Genomic DNA, 19,730 nt, shown 5'->3' with positions numbered 1-19,730 from the left:
CAAAATAGGGGGAGAGAGCGGAAGGAGCAGTGTGTTGTGGTGAGTGATAATGTGCTTTTATGTTTGATGGTTTAGCAAATGCTGTATGTAATCGATTGCTGGGTATTTGGGATGGGTGCTTTGCAATAATTGATTCTGGGGGAGATTGTTATGCAAAAAAACCCTTACCACACACGCACAAACGACTATTGTATGATTTTATCCAGTAGGAGTGGGGGGGGGGGGGTTTGATAAATAATTGCTGAATATTATCATGTTGTGATTGAGTGTGGTTTGTTTGTTTGCCTCTTTTTTCCCTCTAATTTTGCTTCAATCGTGTTCTAATGTTTGTTTTTTCTCTCTCTATTTCACTTTTTTTTTGCAGAGATACGGAAAAGGTCGTAAAAAGGTATGTACATGATGGTTAGCAAATCGTTTTCTGCTCTTAAATTACACACCTCCTCAAATTACCACAAACCGGCTACCAAATGCACCTAGCAAATGCATCTACACTGAGCAGCCCGTCGTCGAATTCAAATAGGATGTAAAACAAATCGTCCGCATTACAGTTTTGCATCCAAATTATACCTTTTAGCTGATAATCTAATTGAATCGACCCCACACCAAACTGCAAACCTCCAAACTCAAACTCGAAAACCATCTCCTTTCCCTTCGATCCGGCTGGTCCTTTCCGGGCTGACATATTTATGACGCGCCCTCTGATGGGCCCCCAACCGTGTGTCTGCTTAGCATATTGCTGTTGCAGTACATCTTTTCGCAATTAGTTGTACTGCCTACTGCCTGTGTGTTCGCTTCTCGCGCGAGGGGGTCCCTCTCCTCACACAAACAGGTGATTGGGCGCTACTTTGGACAGGCGTGGTGTGTCCTGTGAACCCTGATAATAAATGATGATAGAGGCACCTGAACAAAGTTTTTCCCCCGCCAAAAGCACACACACGCTCGCAGGACGATTCAACACATTTCTGCAGCGATGAATCTGCTCAGAAAACCCGTTGCTTCCATCTTCCCCTTTCCCCTTCTTCGCCAGTGTGTGTGCTGATTGACAGTCAGCTGGTCCGGTGGTGTGCTGTCCGATCGCGAGGACACCGCCCATTAAGCTTTCTCCTTCTGGTGGAGCCTTTTTCCTTTCCTTTTTTTGTGTGCAAGCAACACCCCGTACCCAGAGGACGGGTGAAAGGCTCACGGAGTAGCAAGCGATCGCCGCGATAACACGTGATACGCAAATTGTACGCTATCAAAAGACGATAATTCTCGCTCGAAACCACCAACCATCACCCGTGTTTTCTTCCGCTTTTGCGCACACCAATTCCGTGTCCTGTTTTGGTTGCCTATCTTTTTTTATGCTTCCTTCTTCCTTGCTGTCTTTGCGTTTCCCACACGCAAAAAGGAGCGCTTCTACTGTCGCGCCTCTCGAGCATGTGTTACTTTTGGTGATATTGCGCACTTGTTTGCGCTTTTTAATGAGGTTTGTAATTTTTCATCATAATCATCGTCGTTCGTCCACTGGTCTTCGTTGGAAGAATTTAACATTAGCTCGAGCACGGGTGCAGCAGGGACATGGGAACAATCGAGTCCCACGTCAAACGGTGAATCTAACAGCAACGATCAACCGAACCGGGGAGAAGAAGTTGTCAGCGAGCTAATGTTTATGATTTCATCGCCCAAATGTTCCGAGTCGATGTCGATTGCTGTGCCCCTTCGTACGTGTGCACGTCCATTTAGCGCTATCGGTGATGTGTTCTTTCATTTGATCCGCTTTGCCGCGCCCCCCGAACTGCGCGCAACCAGACCGGATGGGAAGCATTTTTGGGGGCTTTAAAACTTAATTACCTTCACGCACTCAATTTGCACTCATCGGCCAAGATCGGCGTTAGACATCGGATGCGTATCGGTTTGATTTCAACAGTTTCAACGCTCGGTCCCCGCTCCGACATTCCGCTTTTGCCCGTTCGCCGCTCGAACGATCGATGCAACTTACCCGCTTAAGAGCCGTCAGAGCCGATTCAGAGCTACAGCGGCGGGGAGATCCATGGCGTGTGATGGTGGGTATGATTTATGGGGTGCACTGTTTGCTGTTTTTTCTCCATTCCCTTAGTATGCACGCAGCGAAGGCAGATGCAAAAAGCTGCCACCGTAACCGGTGGCTTTCAAGATCACACACTCACGCGGGGTAATTGCAATGAGGCCGGCTCCTGGTGGGGAGCCGGCCTCCCCGTTTCGCTGGACATGTTTATGACCATGGGTGTGCGCGTGTGTCCCTTCAGTTTTTTTTCTCTCTCTCTCGTTTTTGCTTGCTGTCGGGGACTTCTTCAGTCCCAAAACACACCAGAGAACCCATGCTGATCTTCATTTGGGTTTCGCTTGATTTATGCGTTTTGGGGGCATTTTTTTGTTTTGTTGCTTACCACGCGGTAGCCACGCGTTCGATTGTGTTCGGTTCGTTCGGGTGGAGCAGTAAGGCAGTGTTCCCTTTTTCGTCCTGCCTGTGTGCCGCTGGAACGAAACGAAACACAAAACACGTAAGGGAAAACAGGGATGACCGAAAATGTGATCCTCCATTTGACACGTGTTTGCAAGCTAACGGATGCATCGCACGTGAGAAAGCGTTTACGGCACGAAGGCGCTGAGTGAAGAATATCCTAACTTTGGCTTGTTCTGGTGGTACTAATTGCCTTGCCAGCAAGAAATGCAGAAATTGCACTCTTGATATAATTTTCGAGATCCTGTTCCATCCTTTTTGGGGTGAACTTTCGTGACGTATTCAGGTTCGTGTCCTGATGCCACTCTCCACCAGTAACGATCGCCAAATCTCATTAAGGCCAATGACGTACCCGGAACCTCGCAACGCGCGGACTTTTGTGTACAAAGATCATTAACTCCCGATCGGCACATTGACACACACGATACAGCCACAAAAAACATATGTTCTCTACCCCCTCGGGAAGGAGGACTTACTCCTCTTCCCCCTTGTTGTCGCCCCGGAAACGAGCTGACGTGTGTGTCATTAGCTGTTGTACGTACGCCGATATGTTTGTGTTATAATTCAATTTACGCTTTCGGTGGTTACAATTATGTGTGTCTTGCGTGTGTTGTTTTTCGGCAAAAAAGCGACAAATGATAATCGCTGCCCGCGCTGTTGGTTAGTAGAGTTGGATGCAGCCGAAGCGAAAAACGGCGCATTTATGATGGCATTGGCAATTTTCACTGCCGTTTGTCGCGGCCCAATCGGTGTGTGTGTGTGTTGTCTTTTGCTGCTGATGCAGCACTCGAATAAGGGAGGGTAAGGGTGCTAATAACTTCCAACACAATCGATTTGCACAAAACAAACGTAACACGCGGGGCTCGCGAACACTCAATGGCGCCAGCAAGCGTCAAGCAACAAGTGAATGAACCCCACCAACCTGCGTCTCTGCGGACCGCGGCCGCTTGGATGACACTCTGGGGGTGGGGGAGAGGGTTGTGGAAGATTGGGGAACGATTGGAGGGGGGGTTCTGTGAATACATTATCCGCCTGCTTGTTGACGCGTTGAAAAATGTACGTCAATCGGTCTCCTTCAAGATATTATCCCTTCGAGGGAAGAGGAGAGACCTCTTGGGCAGAAGCTACTTTGCGTTACTTTTGCGTACATTTGCTTAATGAATCATACTACTATCCCGTGGGTCTCGGCGCGTGCACACATGCTGCCACATGCCACTGGACACACAGAAACACACATTTTGTTCTAGCCGGAGCTGTTTTTGGGCGATGGCAATTTACACATTTTACTGCCAAGTGTGCCAAAATTGCAAAAAAAAAAATATATAAAAAAGGGATAAAGAAAACGACACACACGCTCGCAGACAAATGTTTTGCCTACTTCCGTCACTCCGGGTACTATGGTTAATTGCTTTACGGCCGGGCTTAATAGGAGGGCTGCTGCCGCGACATAATTCCGCCCGGGCAAGGGCGACTTCATCGTGCCCCAGCGCATAAGCCTCTCGCAGACGAGATGGTATGAATGGTGTGCTTTCTTGCTGGTGGAAAAGACCTCCGCCGCGTTAATGGAAAGTGTTGTGTAGAGGCGCTGTGGAGCGTTTGTTTTTTTTTGTTTTTGTCACTTGTTCAAATGTGATACAAAATTGGCATTCAAAGAACGTTTGTGGAAGGAGTGTTTTTGTAGTCTGATCTATGCTAGCAAGACAAGGAGAAGGCATTTTTGTAGGACGTTTTAGGTGAATTTTTGAAAGAGAATACAAAATGTAAAACCTGGAAATTGTAAAAGTAAACACACAAGAAGATGAACAGGATTAATAAGTGTTAAAAGTACCTCTATAATAATGATAAACCTCAACGGATTAACAAAAGCGTGCACAAATCGAGAAGTAAAAGGCAAACAAAAAGCTGTAAATTATACAAACGAAATAACAATACTTCTACTGCGAACGTTTCTGCCAGCTTAGGCTTCCTGTAGTTGTTTCAAATGACTTAATAACATGCTTTAAACCATTAAAAGAAGTTTTTAAAAGCCTGTTTTACAATCAATCCTTCCCAAACCACGATCCAACAACACTTTCCACCGGCAACGTCATCGTGCAAGCGAGAACGAGACGGGAACGAGACCGTACGTATGCTGAGAACCTCGACAGAGAACCGCCGATCGCAGCATGCGGTGATGTGCCCATGTTGCGCCGGGCTTCACGTGTGTGCATCGACCGTCTGGGAGTGTACGGGCCGCTGCCTTCCCCTCCACCCAACCAAGATATCCCACCGAAAACCACGCACATTACGTCAGCCGCCACACGCTCTCTTTGTCGGTCAGTGGCGGTGATTCTACCTCTGCTTCTTCTTCTTCTTTTTATTATTGCCGTTTGTGGTTCTTCATGTTCGGCCCCAAAAAACGCTCCCGCGCGCTCGCGCGTGTGTGTGTGTGTGCGGAAGAACCTTCCCGGTGATGGAAGGATGGATCGGGGTGGGGTGTTTTGGGGGAACGGTGGTGTTGCCCCACTCGATCACCTGCACCCCCCCCCCCCCACTCCACATGCACAATGCGCAACATTGTAGCGTGTATCAAAATCTGATGGTGACAAAGAATCGCTTTTTTGTTGTTTGGCGCTTCTCGCTGGTGGTGGTAAAAATGCAATTTTCGGCAGGGGTTGTGCATGTGTGTGTGTGTACACGTGCTTGATAGTGCACAGCCAAGCGGGAAGGGAAGAGAAGTGACACACAAAAAAGAGAGAGAGAGAACACAAAATAGCCAAAACTATCAAAGCAGGCAGCGCAGCAGCTTCGCTTTTTTTTTTGGTTATGTGTGTGCGTCTGGGATGGGTGAATGCGTTTTTTGGTATTCTAGCCGCGACCTCCTCCTCCTCCCTCCCCAACCCGTAACTCACTCGCTCCATCTCTCTCTCTCTCTCAATCGTTCTCTCGTTTTACCTTGTTGTATATCAGCCCTCTCTCTGCATTGACTGTGTGTGTTTGTGTTTGTGTGTATGCGTTTGATGAGATTTTTCTCCAACCCCGCGTTTCGCGACGGGAGCAAAAAAGGTACATAAAAGTGCGGGTTTGCCGTTTTTTTTGTTGCTGTTTGGCACGCCGTTTTAGGTGCTACACGATGATGACGATGATGATGATGATGGCGGGTGAGACATTACGGGCTTTTACCGCTAGGGGTGGCCGGCGCTGCCACGCACACGCATATTGCAATTTTGGGAAATGCAGTTTTTTTGGGGTGTTTGAAGCGATTGGCCATTTGTGCGATGGTAAACCCAAAAATTGCATTTCCTTTTAAGGGGGATGCACGTGTATACCCGAGGGGGAGGGAGGAAGGTACGTTTTTGGGCTAACAACAGAAGCTAACAACAGAAGCAAAAAAAAAGAAACGCGAAATCCCATCTCACCCCCTGCGTTTTTTTGGGTTCGTTTTCGGTTTTTTGAGCTACAAGTGACAGTGTATGTGCGCGCGCGCGCACACGCATACAAACACTCGCTTGCCTTACCTTTCGACTAACGGCAGCAGCATTAGCATCACCGACCAGCAGCAGCAACCATAGAGCGCGCCAGCAAGAGAGAAAGAAAGAGAGTGAGCGACAGAGCGTGGGACAGAGAAACACGCATACACGCGGGCGGGGGGTCCACCACTACAAGCGTATATTTTGGGGTGGTTTGGTAGTGTTTACGGGAAGAATGAAACGGGTTCAAAAGAAGAAGAAAAAAATCGCACACACATTTTTTGGCAGTTTTTCCTTTTTTTTTCTCTCTCTCCCTCTGCGCTTTCGTTGTGTGTTGTCGCGCTGGGTTGCATTTGTTCGGGGCGCCGCTGCCGCGCATGAATGATGCGTTGGTGTTTGGGCCCCGCGCTCGTTGGGGATGTGAGGTGGGATTTTTTTAAAAGTTTCGCCTACCTTTTCCCGTAGCAGGGTGTGGGGGTGAGTGGAGTGGGAAGGCGAGGGCGCACGTTGACAGGCGCGGCGGCGGCGGCGGCGGTGGTGCGGATGAAAAGCTTCGAAACGACGAGACACATTCGCGCGACACGCAAGTAGTAACGCCAAGCATTAACAGCAGCAACAGCAGCAACAACAAAAAAAAGGGCAAACGAGGCAGAAAACGAACAAGAAGCAGAAGAGGAAACACAACATCAAAACGAAAGTGGAGGAGATTCGCTCTTGTCGATGGGGGGGTGTGTTTTTTTTCTCTTCTTTTCTTGCGGCGTCGTCTTTTTTTCTTTCTTTCTTTTTTTTTCGCTGTGTTTGGGAATGGTTTCTTTTTCTTCTCGTCGCGTTTTTTTTCATTAGCTCGCGCTCGCGGATCTGCGGGCGGTGTGTCCGTGTATGTGTGTGTGTGTGCCTGTATATATATATGGAGCGAAAAGCACGTGTGCGTGTGTGTGCAGATTTTCGCGGTTTTATGCATTTTTTGAAAGGGAGCGAAAGAGAGCGTGAGAAAGGGTGATGGGAGTGGTGAAGGGAGTGGTGAGGCGCATACAGAAGGGCAGTGAGGGTTGTTCCGTAGCGCATTTTTTTGGACTTGATGATGGAAGGGGGGGGGGGGGGGGGGGGAAACGGAGGAAAACCTTCAACGTGGAAGTTTGAGCATTTCTTTTTATTTTTTTGCTGCTTTTGGTTGGGGGAAAGAATTTTTGGGGTTTTTTTTTGTTGAGGGGGCACTGCTGGGGTTGGGTTGTGGCATTATCGTTCGTTGCCCTGCGGGAAATATGGTGGTGCGCGCTCTGTTTTTGGCGTTCTGCAACAAACTGCAGTATGTAAATTTTTGGTCCTTTTTTTTCGTCCTTTTTTTTCTTCTTACTTTTTCGTGTGGTGATTTGTGGAGAAACTCATCGAAAGAGTGTCAAACTCTCTGCAATGCTTTTATGCTGCTAGAATGTATGTCAAACTCATGGTGACTAAATAATTCAGTTTCCAGCGAGGAGATGAAAAATTTAGGGAAATTCCCCCATTTTCACCGCAAAACTCGGCCCCGACAAACGTGTACACCGAACCAAACCCCGTCCGTCCTCCCGTCTCCACCTCCCCTCCCTTTTAAACACATAAAAAGCGTAGCCCTTCTTCCTTGTTTGTGTGTGTGTGTGTCCAAGTCCCTTCAAAACCTTAACGGTCGAATTTTCCCCCCCCCCCGGTTCGGTCGGGGTCCGTTCCGTCCCTCTCGGACTATTTTGCAAACATTCCGTTGTCCTGCAGCACCCCGAACAGTGGCGTCCTTTTCCTCCCCCTCTCGGCTCTCCCCTCACTTGACCGTCCAGTGCCGACGAGGTCCGGTAGTGTTGCGTTCGGGCTGAATACCCTCTCCGCGCCCCTGCGCGCCACCGGTACATGTGTTGGCTTGGCTGTCCCTTTTTTAACGTAAGGGCGAGAAAATAAAAAAAAAAACACACACACACTCATCTAACGCAGGGCGCCCTGTGAAGCGAAAAGGGAAAATTCATCCCTCGATATATTGCCAAAAAGGTTTTTCCCCGGCACCCGGTTGTGGCCGGTTTTTTCGTTTCCTTTTTTTTTAAGGTGAGTTTTTGTACATCTGGCCACGGGTACGGGAGGTGGCAATGAGAGAGAAAGAGAGAGAGAGAGTGTGTGTATTGTATATAATATGCTACAAAACCCGCACACACGCACGGACACGACGAGCGCGCGCGCGCGCGCCCTTCTTGTTGCTCATGCTTGACCCGGCGTGTGTGTATGATGAGGGGGGAGAGGGAAGGCGTGTGAGGTGCCCTCTGGAATCGATAAAAAAATCTTTAAAAAAGGAGGAGATGGTCGATTAAAGAATCTGCTAAAAGCGGCCCTGCTCGTCGTTTATCCGCCCCCACCATGCTCCCATAGGCGCGCGCGCGCTTTCAGGGAAAGTGATGAGAAAATGACGTTTTTCAGTGTGTGTGCGTGTGTGAGTAGGTGTGTTACATGTGGAGTAAATGGGAATGTTGGGAAGAAATTGAAAATTGAAAAGAAACACAGTAAAACGGCTTTTTTAAATGATTTTAATTTTTTGTGTTGATCGATGTAAAGGAGAAGAGAGTGATTGTACTATTACTTTACTTGTTAAGTTTTATTGGAAAATTTATATTATTAATTGTCGTAATTTTTCATGACATTTCATAATTTAAATTTTCGACGCACTCCAAAACACGTTAAATTATGCGAATAACAGCGCCAATTGCAGAAATCCCTCCACATAGGACGTACACTGGTGTCTCATGCTGTCTCTTATCTCATCTCACCAAACGCACGCGGCACAGCTCACCGCCCCATAGTGAGCAAAGTGTAACGCGTGAGCGGACGTGTGAGCTACGCGCAATTCGAGCACCAGCATCGCTCACCGCACAGTGAGACGTGCCATCGTAAACTGGACAACATTGCTCCCATTCGCCGTAACACCCGTTCGAGCTGTGCGCGACCAGTGCAGCAGTAGTTGTGTGCGGTCTCGCTTTCGCTCGCTTTGTGTTACGGCCTCATGTTCCTGCTGAGCGCAAAGCTACATGTGTGTGTGTGTGTGTGTGTGTGCGTTTTGCCAGCAGGCATCAGCGCAAAAACTGTGCACACACATTGAGTGAGCGAGATGCCCCGTGCTCGCTCTCGCTCTCTCTCTCTCTCTTTCCCGTGCGCGGTGTGTTGCGCTTCTAGCCGTCGTCTTGGGCGAGGTAACGCCTTGTAACGCATCTCTTTTTTTCTTACCATTCGAAGCGTGCGGATGTGTTTTGCTCGGCTGTGCTCGCGTCAAGTGTTTTTTTGAGTGCAAAATGCGACGTTACGCAAAAAAATGATCCCGCGGCAAATGTAATCAAAAGTGCAGTTTGTAATTGCGTTTGTGTGGCATCGGGGTGATGCGTTTTTCCCCCCCTTTATTGTTTATCGCTCGCTGTGTGCCGTGATACTGTGCCTTGTGCCGTTCTTTTGGGGGGGCCCTCTCGGTGACGCTGTGTGTGACGTTCGTGATATGTGGGTTGGTTGGGGCGGGAGGAGGAAGTGGGGGAGGGGAGGTTATTTTTTGCAAAACCTGCAAATACTTTTTGTGAGCGCACTCTCTCCAGCGTGTGTGCGTGGATTAGCTTGGAAGGGACAGGTAGCGGGAGGATGAAAACTTTTCCACCGCTTTGTATTCGGCAGAAAAATGCATTTTTCTTTCCCAACTCTAAGTGAGTGTTGGCGGCGGCGGCTCCCCGCCGTTGTTGAGGCAAAAAATAGCCACAAATAAGAGGTAAAAAAATGTCGAAATGACACACACACACGCTCATATCCTCCCGATTGGTCTCCCGCGCTCAGCAGTAGGCGAGAAACGACACGACAAGAGCCGAGAAGATGCGAGAGAGCGAGAAAGCGAGAGAGAGAGAGAGTGAAAAAATCGCGCCGCACTTGAAGAAGATGAAAAAAGTGTTTTCCTTTTTTTTTGCCTTCCCATTTTTTCGGTGTCCATGCGGGCGCGTGTGTGTGTGTGTTGGTGTGTTGGTGCGTTAGTTTTGTTTAGTTTTAAGCGGCAATCATTTCCATGGAAATGATCCCGTGCTAGCGGGAGGCAGAGAGGGAATTCGAGTGGCGTTAATTTTTCGAACATCGCGGCAGTTTTTTTTATTCCCTCTTAGCAAGCCCATCACCCTTTCCCTTGACCGTGTGTGTGTGTGCGCGCAATGCGTACGAGTGTGTGGCTGTGTGCGTGCAGCGCAGTAGTGTAGGCCGCGTATGTGCTTGTGTGTGTGTGTGTGGTTTTTTGTTCACGCGAAACGAGCGACGACTCTCGTCGTTCCATGCGTGTGTGGTGGCGGCGGCGGCGACGGATGCAGGAATGTGTGTGCGCTCGTTTGAATGTTGAATTTGGCAGAATTTTGTCGCGTGTGTTTACTTAGCAAGAGGGTTATTTTTTTGTTTTTGCTCTTCTTCTCCCCCGAAGTGCGTGTGTGTGTGTGTGTGTGTTGCGTGTCGTATGAATGTGTGCGCGCGACTGTGCGAACAATTCCCCCGTCCTTGTGTGTGCTGCTCTCCGTGTGGCACACACGCTTGCACACACTACACTTGTTTGCCGCGTACGGAGCAAAGTGGATGGTCGGTCGGTCGATCGAAAAAAACAGCAGCAGCCAGTCCTCCCGCGATAAAAGTGCCCTTTTCTTTCCCTTATTGCTGGTGAATGTGTGTTTGTGTGTGTGTGCTTTATTGTTATTCTTAACCTCATCGTGTAGAAGCGCGCGCGCGATGTCGTTCTAACTCGATCTCGTTTTAATTTGCGGCTCACGAAAAAAATAGTATTAACTTGTGTGTTTATTCTAAAAAATCGCTGTCTGTGTGTGTGTGGGTACCAAAAACGGTCCTTCTGGCAAATTGTTATTGTGCATACATTTGCATACATGTTTGAGGGCAAAACTCTGTGATTCCACGTGCTTGAGTAAATATGTTGGTTTGGTGTCCATTTTTTCTCAACATTTCTTTCGTAACAAACAAAACATTCACTCCCTCGGGAAAAGATTATTAAAAAATGTGTGTGAGCATTTGAAGAAAAAAAGAAAATGGACCAAAGAAGTGTGTGCGTTCTGGGCACAAAAACCTCAAATGGCGTACACACGCGTGTACACGAGCGAGATCATCCCCCCTCGTGCGCTGCTAGTTGTGTGCGAGAGCGTGCGGCAAAACGCATGAGTTGTACCCCCCCTCCAGTCCCTTCTTGCGCGTTACTGTCGCCCTCCCTCCCCCGCGCCACCCACAAGAAGGGTCACAAAAAGAAGGTAACACACAGACACACACGCACACACAGACAGACCGTGGAAGAGAATGAACAAAAAAACCGTCTGCCGTCGTCGTGTTCGCCTTTCGATTTGTGGTGCGCGCGCTGTGTGTTGTTACAAGAGAGCCAGCCAGCCAGCTCTACAAAAAATCGTCTCCGGGAAGCCAAAATTAAAACACCCGCGAGAGAGAGAGAGAGAGCGCACAAAAAACTCCCACAAAAAGTGATATCGAAATCAGATCTGTCCCCCCGTGTGTGTGTGTGTGTGTCGGGTTTTCGCACGTGAGAGTTTTTCCTGCCGGAGAGAGAGAACAAGCCAGCCAAAAAGGGATGCTCATCGAGCGTCTCCTCCACGGCAACTCCCCATCCTCCTCCCAAAAACGGCGGACACCACCCCCAAGGACAGAGGCGGCCGCCAGCAGCAGCAGCAGCAGCACACACGGTCCAACACCGAACCGACACGCCACACACACACATTGGCCTGCTACGGTTCGCTTTGTTCGGGTGTGCGTTGTCGTCGTCGGCGCTTGCTGCGATTTGTGACAGAGCGAGCGAGTTTTCCCAAAACCATTTTTTCTTCCCTCCCGTGATCAAGGAAGACACATCCTTCGCTTTTTCCTTTACGCTCGAGTAATGTAGAAGTTGGTGGTGTGCATTTTCTAACGTTTTTCCACCCCGAATAGCTGCTTACTCCGATCGTCGTTATAGGTTAATAATGCAAGTGTGTCAAGCAATTCCCGCCTAGTGAGTAGAAGACGTACACGGGGGTGTGTGCGCATCTGATTTTCCTTTAAAACCCACACGCACACACACGCACACTCATCGGAGAAACAATAACAAACCGTGCCCCTTTTCCCTTCTCCCTTGTGGTTGGTGTAGTAGTACGAACGCCGGGCAATAATGAAGCTGCAGTGGCCGTCGCGGCACAGTTGAGCGTGTGTGAACGAGAAGATACCGAGGGTGGTGGTGTGCGTGATAAGCAAAAGTGCAATAATTTAAAAATTTAAACAAAAAAATAGTAAAAATCATATAGATCAATAGATTGTGAAAGTGTTAGTGGGTGCACGAAGAAGAAGGTTCCTTTATCGCGGTTCCTTAAGGAATATATTACAGTGCAATTACACATCCAGTTGACGGTTCACTACCGTTCCCTCCTCCCCCAGTCATGATGGCACCAGTGTTTGGGCAGCTTTTGCTTGCCAGCGAGGAGGGCAAGATTAATCCGGCCTCCATACCGGTGAAGCGGGAGAAGAGCGAAGAGTCGGACGATCTCGATGTGAAGGTGAGCATCCGCTTTTATTCGAACGCGCCGCGACTCCTTAAAGGACGAAAAAGTGGAGTTATTTTGTATCCTTTTTATTCTTTTCTTTTTAAATCACACACAAACACACACCCACACACACCCACCTACACATATGCATAATTGCACACACATTGTATGCTGCCAACGAAGTGTAAGAGGGGGAACAATCTTAAGCCTTTTCCACCCCGAGTTTTGAGACTAACATGTTTTCCATCGCGAACCATTTTCCACTCCACTGTTAATCCTGTGCAGAAAAGGACAAAACGAGGGTGGGAGGGGGGGGGGGGGGCGGTTGGGATGCATTTTGCATACATACATCCGCTGCCACTGTGTGTGCAACTGCACTGCATGCAATTCTCGAGCACACGATGCTCTTCCTTTTCCTCTTTTCTCCGTCCTTTCCTCTTTTGTGTGTTGTGTGGGCTGCGTTGCTGCATGCTCTGCAGTTCTGGAGAATGCAATTCATTTTTTAGCATGATTTACGCACACCTCCTCTCCCACCCCACCCCATGTGCTTGAACGGGCGGGAGTTTTACGCACACGAAAAAAAGAAACCCGCTCACACACACAAAGCCCGTTTTGTTTCCGTTTCTGTCTGTTTCGATCTCTCTTTTTCAAACGACCGAAAAGGTGAAGAACAAGAAAAAAAATGTGCAACCAAAAATCCACTTTTGCACACACCTACAAACACACACACACAGTTAGGGGCAGTTGGCATGGACTGGAATGTGAACGAGACGGTAAAGTGGAAAGGCAGAAAAAAGAAGCATTAAAATAAAATAAAAATAAATGTAAAACAACTCCTGCTTCCACCGTCCCCTCCCGCTCTTTCCCTTCCACACACACACGCGCACACACACAAACACAAGCGAGAATGATTCTCGCGCGAATCGCAGTAACCCGTGTGGTGTGAAGGGATGAGAGAGCGAGAGAGAGAACGCCACCAAAGAGAAACGAAACGAAACGAAACGAAAAAAAAACACACACAATCAAAACAACAGCAAAATCAACAGAAAAACCAAAAACAACACATCATCCAAGTGACAAAAAAGAAGGGGTTGGTCGGTGGTGGAAGCACCAGGAAGAAGATGGATGGTGCGCCGGGTGGGCGGAAATGTAGAACGGCAAAATGGGTGAAGAAAACACCCGACACTCTACTGCTGCTGCTGCTGCTGCTGCTGTCGAATGTTTTTTTTTCTGTCGAGCAGCAAAAGAAAATGAAAGAATAACAAAAACAAAACACGAGTAGGTGTGGGCGGGTTGGAGTGGGAAGCGGTGAAGAGGTGGGAAGGAAGGTCTAGGAGCAACAGCGCATCAGCAGTGGCCAATATATCCCACTCGTCGTCCACCAGCGCCTCAATCCCTCAGTCACCTGTTCCGTTGCGGCCCTTTTCCGTGTGTGAGAGAAAGAGAGAGAGAGAGAGAGGCAGAGTGTATGGCCGTTGGGTGTTTTGATTTTTGGCTCTTTTTTCCCCCGCCCTGTGCTTCCATATATTATCATAGAACGGGAGATGGTGGTGTGGGGTACTCCACTAGAAATTGATAGAATTGACTACGATGCTCCATGCCTCTTCCGGGCCTTCATCCCATGCCCAGACAGCAAAAAGGAATGGACCCGGGCGGGTGGATGGATGGGAAAGGGAATAAAAATAATAAACGATACGAAAACACATCGTCGTCGTCATCGTCGCTCGTTCAATGATTCTTCTCTGCGGGAAGAATGGCATCGAAGAAGGCGATGCTGCTGCTGCTGCTGCTGCTGCTGGCTGGATTTACCGTTCCTTTATCGCGCAAAAGGAAAGCAAACGACGTCCTTTACACCGACACATACACACACCTCCTTGCCTCCTAACTCTCTGCCTCGGGATTGGAACGGAAAATGTAGCCCCACTTGGGTGGGGAAATGTTTTCTTTTGCACATTCCTTTCCAGTGCCCAACGAGAAAGGAGCTGCTGGCGGGCAGCTCTGTCGTGTCGACCGGGTTTGCTCGAGACGATCTTTTATGGGGCGCGCACGATCGAGGGAGGGAGTTGGGAAAGGAGAGAGAGGCTGGGAAAAGGATAAAAGTGTACACTCGCCTGCTCGTTAACAGGGGGGGGGGGGGGGGGGGGGGGGGGTTGGGGGGTGGGGGGAAGTATTTCAATTTTCAATCAGCAATGATACCGTAACTGCAATGGAAAATCCACTCCTAGCACTCACGCTCAGCAGTTTTGTGATAAGGTTTTAGCTTTATCATTTTCCAACCCTGGGGTTCAAATTTCTGTTAATGTGTCTCTTTCCTGTACCTCAATATTTTTTGCAAAATTCAACTTCACTTAAACATTTAACATTATTGAACAACTTATTCTGCTATACATTACAATGTCCCGCCAATTTATTTTCACGATTGCTATTCTTGCATTCGACGTCTTGTCTACTCAAGAACACCTCACGTTCTCGTTTAGGGAACGCCAACATGAACTACGGCTCTTACAATGAAGGTGTGTCTTTGGGTTACCGCAAATTCGTTCACTCAATTTGTGCCACCGTTCATCAGCCGCCCAGCCCGATTTGGGCCGACAATGAGAGGAACAATTATTTGTCAAACCTCTCCCTGCCTGTGTGTTTGTGTGTGTGTGTGTGTGTGTGACGACACTCCAAACCAAACAAGACTCCGAAGCTCCGCAAAAGGAGCATTACTGTGTTTACTTTTTCTGCACTCCCGCCCCATCAGGCTATGTTACCGAGCGAGAGAGAGAGAGACAGCGGGAGCTTGCTATCTACTACATCACACCCATTTTCTTCCTCCCCCGAGTGAGGAAAGAAGTGGGGGAAGGACAGCTGCGAGGTACTCTTCATTCGAGTCTCTCCACTTTGTTTATGTTTGATTTTACAAATTTGACCAAACGCCGAACGTGTGCCTCCTCAGCTGAAAAGGGGATGGGGAGGCACTCATTTAAAGAACCACTAGAGAGAAACACGGTGTACGATGCTTCGATCGGGCCAGGGGGTTTTAGCAAGTTGGCAATGCTTCTCTCTAATACCCTTTCCTCGCTCTCTCTCTCTGTCTGTCTGGATAATGAAGAGGGAAGGCCACCGATAGCCCTGGCACCTTCTGCTGGACACTCTTATCCCCTATCCCGGACACACACACACACTCCATCTCCAAACACAGCTCAAGCTCATCCTCCCTCCCCCCTTTTCAAGAGCTAAATGGATATTTGATGAACCCGCACAACGACGACGATATGCTGATGGTGGTGATGTTGTAGTGACGCACAATTTAGCATTTATTTGCCCTACGTGTGTGTGTGTGTGTGTTGCGGAGTGTGTAATGGGTATGTTTTTCTTTTGCACCTCTTCACGACCAGTTGAAGTTCTGCGCGGGAAACGGCAGACGCGCGGGAGAGTTGGTGTTGTTAGCAAACGAACGAACGATCAGTGTTACGCGATCGAGAACGGTTGCTGGTGAGGGGAGGAGGAATGTACACAAGCAGCTTCACAACCCACTAGGAGAGATAATTCCGCAAAACAAATGTTAGAAAAGACTAGCTTTTGACGTAAAAGGGATTTTTTGGGAGTTATTCCGCGATCTTCGCCTCATGTTGTAAACGACTGTATGCGATCTTTACAGGGTTTGCCAGGAATTCTCATAGCTGTAAGGCACTTTATTGACTCCTTTTTACGTGAAATGAACTTTATGTAATGGGAATTGGACTCTAATTGGCACCCTTGTTGGACAAATCCAATAGGAATTTACAAGAATACTGATCAAAGAGGGTGCCATAGAGTCCAATTTCCATCATTCTAATTTCGAAAGAGTCAAGGAAGTGTCCCACAACTATGCGAATCCCTGGCAAATCCTGTATTACAATTTTATTAAAATACTTTTGCCTTGATCTCCCAGAAACAGCTGGTGCTGCTCTATCTACTTTTGTGTTTTTAAAATATATAAAAAAAGTACACCATGACGGAGAGGATCACACGTGATGATGAGAAGATCAGCCTCAGCTCTTGCCTGCCGGAACCAACATAAGCTTGTTCTGCCTCCGTTTGGTGGCACCATAATTATAGCTTCTAGGGCGCCTTGGCCTGTAGTAGTACACCGAACGGCCTTGAAGCGAATGGCGCGTGCGGGTTTGGGAGTTTTGGAAGTTTCCTTTCCGTGCTCGTTAAGGCCACAAGCCACGAACTCTCCACGCGCCAGTAGTGGGGCGGCAAAAGAGATGACTTGCTAGTTTTCACAACAAAAAGAAGAAAAAAAAAAAAACATCACGCACATGTTGCGATTTGGCGTGATCATGTGTTTGTGTACCCCTTTGATTTGATTAGAGAGTAACGTTCGGTCGAAAAGAAGTTGCCTATTTTCAGAGAATTTTTAATAAAATTTTCAAACAAAGATCACCCTCATCCCCGTATCTCCAAAACGTTCAAACATAACAACACACGAGTCGTTGTTGTCGTCGTGCCGGTTCCACACCTCCTCGGAATGTGCCCCGTATTACGCCTTTAGCTACTCCCCCCCCAGCCTCGCACAGTTTGAATGAAGTAATTGAAAGCACGCTGGATTTTTGTTTTGTTCTATTTCGCCCCGCTTCACCGCGCCACCATCTTGACCTTGACCGCTACTGAGTTCCGTTTTGTGTGCGGGCGCGTGTGTGTGTGTCGTACGTATAGTCAGTGCTGCAAAATGTCACTGTCAATGTCATAAAATGTCATAAAAATCTGACTGAAACAAAATCCATGTCAGCTTCACGTACCTCAATTGTGATAATCAGAGGTGATAATACTCAAAACGATTGATGTGACCAATGCATGCTTTGTGACAGTTTTGCGGACCAGTGCTTGGTCAGTCACTATGTCATGATTTTTTTTTCACTGTGATCAGTTCTGCCAAAAATGTCACTGACATAGTCATGACAAATTCCGGCAGAAACAAAATAATGTCAGCGGTACGAGCTCTACTGTGATGATCAGAGGTGAGACTGAGGCGGTTGTTGCGATCATCACATGCTTGGTGACATTGTGTCAGTCACTTGGTCGGGACAGTTTTTGCAGTCGGTGATCATCTCGTTAGTCATAGGTAATATGCGGTGCGTGCGAGTGGTTCCAAGAAACAACATGAGCATGGTATCTCGCTCTGTTTGACCCCCGACAGACAATCAATGCAGACAGACTTGTTGCTTAGGACCACACACGCCAAGAATATTCCAAATATGTCGTGATTATCACCGACAGACAAGATTGTGACCAGGTGAGTGACCAAGAGTTGAGTGCTAAACAAAATGTCACCAAGCATGTGATTGGTCGACCAGCTGTTTGAGTCTCACCTCTGATCATCTTAGTGGTGTACTGATACTGATTTGAGCTTCGTTTCAGTCATGAGTGTTGGTGACTGAAACAGTGGCATTTGGCAGCACTGTTCACCCTTGACCCTGGACACAAGCAATTCGGCTGTCGTGTTCGGCATGTCATGACGCACTTTCATTGAATATCAGCAATTACCATCGGATATGTTCATTATTTTCGTTGGTGAATATCTCGTGATGCTCATGACATTTTGCAGCACTGCGTATAGTTGCCGGTGAAGGAAACACCAACACTACACAACAGCGCTCCGGACCAAGACGCTCACAGCAAGGTGTTGGTGAAGTGTGAGAGATCGGTACGGGGGTTTGTAGCTGGGGGAGCAACAATTTTTCGGCAACGCAATCGCATAGAGAGCATGTGGCAAATGTGCTGCTGCGGGTTTATGCAAACTGCTTCCCCTACAAACGCACCATGCAAAACGAACGGCCCCTTAATTGACTAATTACGACTGCTTTTCTTCAATGGCTTGTGAAGTCGATTAATGATCGATCGCCAAAGCCGCCAGCTCTCGGTGTTGTGCCAACATAATTAAGGTACTTGTCCTCGTGGTGGTGATGATGAGGAGGACATTCATTTAAATGTTTGATCAGCTTTTCGAGGATCACACTTACACACAACACCCCCGGTAAAAGATGCAACACGCCTGCTTGGATGCGTTTTCGAGAGGCCGTGGAGCACAGCAGCACTCTTCCGTGGTTCCGAAGCCGCGTGTAAACACCACTTAAGCCCCAATCGCCCATTATTCCATCTTTGAAGGGCAAGGTCGTCAATCACAGTAGGCCCCATGAACCACAGTTTCGATTTGCGCTCCGCTCGGTGCTTTGCTGGTGCTTCATCAACAACAACAAACACTCGCTTATTGTCGTAATGTCCTTCGCTAATTACAAAATGTGTCTTCTTTCTCTCTCCTCCTTTCCCCGTAAACAGATCTTCTCCGCGAAGGCGAACCTGGAGCTGCACGGCGGCACGCTGCAGATGCGCGAAACCAAACCGTACAAATGCACCCAGTGCACGAAATCGTTCGCCAACTCGAGCTACCTGTCGCAGCACACGCGGATACATCTCGGCATCAAGCCGTACCGGTGCGAGATCTGCCAGCGCAAGTTCACCCAGCTCTCCCATCTGCAGCAGCACATCCGGACGCACACCGGCGACAAGCCGTACAAGTGCCGCCATCCGGGCTGCCCGAAAGCGTTCTCCCAGCTGTCCAACCTGCAGTCCCACTCGCGGTGCCATCAGACGGACAAACCGTTCAAGTGCAACTCGTGCTACAAGTGCTTCACCGACGAGGCGTCCCTGCTCGAGCACATCCCCAAGCACAAGGACTCGAAGCATCTGAAGACGCACATCTGCCAGCTGTGCGGCAAATCGTACACGCAGGAAACGTACCTGGCGAAGCACATGCAGAAGCACGCGGAAAAGGAGGAAAAGCGCCGCAACCGGGCCGCCGGTGGCGGTGGTGGTGGCGGCGGTGGGGGCAGTGGCGGCAGCGGTGGCGGTGCCGGCGCAGCGGCAGCGAGTGGCGCCAACGCTTCGGCCGGTTCCGGAGCGGCAAACGGTGGCAGCAATAACGCGAGCAGTAACGCTAACGCCAGTAACGCTAACAACAACAGTGGCGCCGGCAGCCCCAATGGGGGCGGTGCAGGTGGTGGCGCTGCGACGGCGGCCAATGCGGCGGCAGTGGCAGCGGCAGCAGTGGCCGATGCGGCTGCCGTCGGGCTGGCCGGGCTGGCCGGGCTCGGCCTGAACCGGATGGGCGGCATGGTGGTGGGTAATGCGGCGGCCGCAGCGGCAGCCGTCGGGCTGGAGCATCCCTACTGGCCGAAGGTGAGTCCGGATTCGGCCGCCAGCCTAGCGGAAGCAATGCAACAGCAGCAGCAA

The 19,730-nt window shown here is 48.9% G+C and overlaps 1 protein-coding gene across 2 annotated transcripts in view; it reads left to right on the top strand.

Annotated features, from left to right (window-relative positions):
• Positions 1-19,730, top strand: part of LOC1281032 (zinc finger protein squeeze) — a 35,493-nt gene that overhangs the window by 12,444 nt on the left and 3,319 nt on the right. For both annotated transcript variants that reach the window (XM_061652049.1, XM_061652048.1), the window contains exons 3-4: positions 365-388; positions 18,777-19,730. The exon at positions 18,777-19,730 is cut by the window's right edge and continues 103 nt beyond it. In XM_061652049.1, the coding sequence (XP_061508033.1) occupies positions 365-388; positions 18,777-19,730 (978 nt within the window). The remainder of the gene's footprint in view (positions 1-364; positions 389-18,776) is intronic.

The sequence above is a fragment of the Anopheles gambiae genome, chromosome 2 (assembly GCF_943734735.2).
Source record: "Anopheles gambiae chromosome 2, idAnoGambNW_F1_1, whole genome shotgun sequence".
NCBI lineage: Eukaryota > Metazoa > Arthropoda > Insecta > Diptera > Culicidae > Anopheles > Anopheles gambiae.
Note: the sequence above shows the minus strand (reverse complement) of the source record. Positions and strands in the feature narration are given on the sequence as shown.